This window comes from Pinus tabuliformis, chromosome 4_2 (genome assembly GCF_031772625.1).
Source record: "Pinus tabuliformis cultivar Carrire ecotype Pingquan chromosome 4_2, CPIR1, whole genome shotgun sequence".
Lineage (NCBI taxonomy): Eukaryota > Viridiplantae > Streptophyta > Pinopsida > Pinales > Pinaceae > Pinus > Pinus tabuliformis.
In genome coordinates, this window is record NC_142304.1 from 560,866,218 (window position 1) to 560,871,949 (window position 5,732).

The 5,732-nt window shown below is 38.0% G+C and overlaps 1 protein-coding gene across 1 annotated transcript; it reads left to right on the top strand.

The window, feature by feature from the left end:
• The first annotated feature begins 1,313 nt into the window (after positions 1-1,313).
• Positions 1,314-1,985, top strand: LOC149170500 (uncharacterized). The gene has a single exon (XM_089425608.1). It carries the CDS (start codon positions 1,314-1,316, stop codon positions 1,983-1,985), a length of 672 nt encoding a protein of 223 aa, XP_089281734.1.
• The last annotated feature ends 3,747 nt before the right edge of the window (positions 1,986-5,732 follow it).

Consider the following 5,732-nt stretch of genomic DNA (forward strand, 5'->3'; position numbering starts at 1 on the left):
TCGAATCATTCTCCTATATATCTGGAAATCTAGGGGCCATTCAAAAAGTTGAAAGCCCCTTTCAAATTCAACCACGTCTGGCTAAGAGACCCTGCTTACATCAAGATGGTCTCTGATTTCTGGATTGCAAGCCCCATTCATCGAGCAGAGTCCTTCCCAAAAGGTTTTTGCAATAATCTCTCTGAGCTTAAACATCTCTCCGTTAATTGGGCCAGGGAAAAGCACTCTCAGGAAACCTCACAGCTTATCCATATTGAATCTAAGCTGAGCTCTTTACTCGATGATTGAAGTTTGGGATTCATCTCTACAGATGATAAGATCCGCTTGATTGAGCTAGAAAATTAGAAGGCCAACATCCTAAAGGAGCGCGAGGAAGCCCTGAGGCTGAGGAGTAGAGCAATATGGTTAAAAGCTGGGGACGATAATACTAGATTCTTTCAAAACTATGCCAAGGGACAAAAGGTATCTAATACCATTTGGAATCTTCCTCTGCCTGAGGGAGGCCTTGCTGACACTTTCAACAAGCTATCCCACCTTGGCACTACACACTTCAGGAACCTTTACAAATGCCCTCGTGATGCAAATCTTCCTGATATTATAAATGTGGCCAAACATTTTCCAAGGTTTGTCTATGAGGACGATGCAGAAGAGCTCTTCGCACCAGTCACTTCCGGTGAACTTGAAGGCACATTAAAATGGTTAAAAAAGGACAAGAGCCCAGGCCTAGATGGCTGGACCATCGAATTCTATCTGGCTTTTTATGAGATCCTGGGGCAGGACCTATTGAAAGTGGTGGAGGAGTGCAGAACTACGGGATCCCTATACCATGCCATCAATTCGACCTTCATTTCCATTATCCCAAAGTCTAATTCTCCATCCTCTTTTGATGATTATAAACCTATATCCTTGTGCAACTGCCTATATAAGATTATTTCTAAGATTATTGCCAACCGTCTCAGCCGATTCTCTCCAGGCATATTGCTCCTCAACAATTTTCCTTCCTCGAATCCAGACAGATCCATGAAGCCATTGGATCGGCTCAGGAAGCCATCCACTCTATCTGGACCAAACATCTAAAAAGCATCATTCTCAAGATTGACTTGTCCAAAGCTTTCGATTGGGTCAGCTGGCTTTATATTAAGATGCTTCTTATACACTTGGGTTTCCCTCACAATTACATTACATGGATTATGGCCTGCATTACCACACCCACCTTCAGTGTCCTCATTAATGGCTCGGCCTCTCACTTCTTTCACTCTGAAAGGGGGCTTAGGCAGGGCTGCCCTTTATCCCCACTCCTCTTTCTTATTATCATGGAAGGTCTAAGTCACTTAATTGCATCAGCCAAGAGGGATGGAGATATTTGCAGACTCAAGATTACGGAGGATTTCTTTCTTACCCACCTCCTATTTGTGGATGATGTGCTTATTCTGCTTGATGGCAGCATTCGGGATTCCAGATCCTTTTCCAAGATACTCCTCCTCTTCTCGTCCGCTACTGGGATGCTTGCTAACCAATCCAAATCCACCATCACCTTTACTCATACTTCTGTTCATGAATCCCAATTTTCTCATCAGGTCTTTCCCTACAGTATCCACCCTTTGGAAAGAGGTCTCAAATATCTGGGTTTTTGGCTTAAACCCACCTGCCAGAGAATTGCAGATTGGGTCTGGCTTGTTATAAAATTGGAGAAGAGACTATCCATCTGGAGTTATAGATATTTATCCAGGGCGGGCAAGTTGGTGCTTATAAAATTGGTCGTGGAAGCTACTCTGCTTTTCTGGATGGCTCTTGCATGGATCCCTAGGAATATCCTATCTCATCTGAAACAATTATGCAACAGATATCTCTGGAATGGGAATCAGGAAAAAAAATTATTTGCCTGGATCAGCTGGCAAAAGATTGCAATGCCAAAGAAATGGGGAGGATGGGGACTGAAAGACCTTCCCCTGTTTGCTCAAGCCCTAGCTGTAAAAATGGGCTAGACCTTGTTAACTGGTCAGAATCTATGGACTCATATCTCATATCATAAATATATCTGGCCACAAACATGTTAGATTGGATTCAACTACCTACTTGGTAGTCGATTGGTAGCTCATCTATATGGAAGGCATTGCTATACTCCCTTCCCCATATAAGAGACAATATGGTGTGGAGAATCAATGATGGTTCCCGGGGTAGGATCGGGTTTGATCCGTGGATTGGTAGTGGAGGAAGACACTTACATTCTAGAGACCTCATCATGTATCTCCACGCACATGAGATCAGGGTTTTCTCACACATTGCAGATCAACAAAATACGAATATTTTTTCACAAGCATGGAAATCTGCTCGACAACTCAACCTTCGTCTCCGTTGGCACCAGGAATGGCATGAATATATTACAGCATTATCTAAATCTCACATAAGGATAAAAGAGGGACCTGATGAATTAGTTTGGTGTCTGGCAGAAAATGGTATATATTCCCCAAAGTCAGGTTATAGTTCCCTGATACAGCACAAAAGACCAGAACAGACATTGAATTGGTGGAGATACATTTGGAAGCTTACTGCACCTCCGCGCACTAGACTATTCTTCTGGTGCATTCTTAGAGACATAGTGCCCACAGGGGAGCATCTAACTCACAGAGCTATTTACGGGCCTACCTGGTGTATACTGTGCAAATGTGAATCAGAATCTACAGAACATCTTTTCCTACTCTGCACTGCATTGCAATCTCTTTAGCGGAGTTTAACCTCATCTATCTGTTTCATTGGGTTATGGGTTGGAAATGATCTAAGCAACACATGGGATGATTGGTCTGGAAAACACAAGGGATCTCAACTTCAGAGCCTCCCCTTGCTTATCAGCTGGTACATCTGGCATGCTCGAAACTGATTCATATTTGATAACAAAGTTGTGTGTTGGCCGCACATAGAGGCTGGCATAATCTCTGCATATAATGAATTGCCAGAACCTATACCTCCTAGAGAGCGCCGCACTCACCCACCTCCCAGCATTGACAAAACTACTCCCTGGGCATTCTTTGATGGGGCTGCAAATCAACAGGGCTGTGGAGGTGGCTTCATTCTATACATAAATGAACAACACTTCTACAAAGTCAAGATGGGATTAGGAGCTAGCACCAATAATTTTGCGGAACTCATTACCCTCCGTCACTTATTGCATTTCTCCTTGGGACATCAATGCTTCAATCTAAATATTTTTGGGGACTCAAAGATTATTATTAACTAGTTCAATAGCATATCTGTTTGTCACATACACACACTCAACAACATATTAAACGAAGTGAATATTTTCAAGGCAGAATTTAACAATATCTCTTGCAATCATATTTACAGGGAGCATAACTGCAGTGCTGACCAACTATCCAAGGAGGCCGCGTCATTACCCAAAGGAGAATGGGTGATACAAGAGCAGAGGAGGATTGATGAATCCTGCTATTATCATCGGCCTTATATAGATCAACACTATCAGGGGGACCTCGGTCCTTGAACTACAAATGTTTTTTGTAAAGAACTGTAAAAACTCAAATTTTTGAAATCTTTTTGATGATACTTTGACATATATTTTTGAGATATTATACTGGAAGGGGCCCTGCATGGCCTATGTACAGGCTTATACAGACATATAATAGTTTTTATATAGCTGCTTTTTTGGGCAGATCGTCCTATGCGGTGTATCTGGATAGCTCAAAGTCCCTCATGTTAGTACATGGTTGACTCAGATTACAGCGTATGCAACAGCATCTACAATAAGTAATTTTCTCTATATTAATGAAAATTATGGATTTTTCCAATGGGTATATATATATATATATATATATATATATATATATATATATATATATATATATATATATGTTTTACTTCAATGGTTGGTGGGTATTTAATTTTGAAGCTTTGGCCCACAAGAGTCTTAGATTTCTACTTGTCAATCACCAACGTTAGCATTGAGTTAGGTCTCATTATGTGATCTAGTTGAGGTACCAAATTTGGTGTAAACTACAACTAATATAGCCTCATCAAGTTATTTTTTCCATAACAAATTAGACATAGAAATGTTAAAATAATATAACATTATTCTTAAATAAAATAAAATATTAATAGAATACATTCAGTAGAATAAGTACCATAATTTGAATAATACAATACATTCATTATAGAGCATTTTAATTATCTCTAAAATGATTGCATAAAGTATGTTATAAATAAGGAATGAAACAAAATTAATATACAAACTTGTGGTAATGTGTGTTACATGGGGAAAATGCTAATCTCAATTAATATTTATGTTGTAAGGACAAATTATGCTCTATTCATAATAGAGTCTACCCATAATTTTGCCTCTGCCCTTGTTTTTCTCATTTTTGATAATTTGATTCTATTGTTATACTAAAATTATTGTCATTTTTGTGCATTATAGGATATAGACAAATTCGTGGACATAGGGCATGTATAACAGAGAAATACTAAATCATAGAGAGGAAAGTGGGCCAAAGAAGATATGACAATGGAATCTACAAATACAATAGAGGTAAAAAGATAAGGAAACTATAACCAAAGGGGGAATTTCTTTAGGAATTCACAAATACTATAACATAGAGAGAAAGTCAAATTTTGTTTTGCTGTAAGGCCTTTCAGGTCAAAATTACTAGTTGAAAATGCATAGGAATGGTGATTAAATGTGATTCTATAATCAAGGGAAATGTTTGAAAATTAGGATGGCCATGTGGGATAGGGATGTTGGGTACTTTTCTTGTCGAAATTTTGGCTCGATGTATATACCTAGGGTTATAATTTTTTTTTCAACTCCAGATTAACATGATAACAATATGTCAAATATATGACTAAAGTGAAGTTTTGTGTTGGATAAAATATTCGTTGAAATTATATAATTGGTTTACTAAACATTATCGACTATTTTGTGTATCACAGTAGCGAGATCAGGCAATGGGAATAGATTGTGTCATATAAAATGAGGACAAAATTGATGACATGGGACATCATGTACTCCAATTGTGACTTAAACTAGGAAAAGATGATAGAATCGAATTTTGTGATATGTCCATCATTCTTTAGGATATTGTTATTGTCGGTATCTTTATCCCTCCATCAATGATCAAATTCTCTTTTATGCATTTTATGTGTCCCATCTGATCAGCTGCATTCCATTAGGTCATGGATCATCTGATGGTAGTGGTTCATTATCAAATTTCCCTCATGATCTTTACCTGCTGGCCTATTTTCACAAGTTCAGGTCATTTACAAGCATCTTTTGTCATTACATTTGCAAAAGCAATTTTTAAGGTTTTAGGTCTCATTAGGTCTAGGGTTTGCCACCATAGTCATGTAAAATCTCAATAACGGTCAACAAGCACATGAGGAGGTCTAATAAGGTCTGAAGATCAAAATTTCAATGATGATATACTCAATAAGTGATTTTTTCCTCAAAACCCTATTTTAAGGTAAAACAGAGTTTTAATTTTCTGTGTATAAAAATTTCATGTAATTTTAATTTTTCTATATGTAATAAGTTCAGAGCTACTACCCTTGGTCACTTTGCCAACTCCAGCCACTACAAGAAAAAATACAAGCATCAATGCATCAGTTTGTCAAATGATTAAGAAAAGACAATTTCAATGTAAAAACAGAGTTCAAAATCAAAAGTGACTTTAACATTATAAAAGTGGATTTGAGATGGGTGAAAAATTAAAGTCATTCATATTTAA

Coding starts and splice junctions, on each gene's coding strand:
- LOC149170500 (XM_089425608.1), top strand. CDS start 1,314: ATGGAAGGTCTAAGTCACTTAATTGCATCAGCCAAGAGGGATGGAGAT.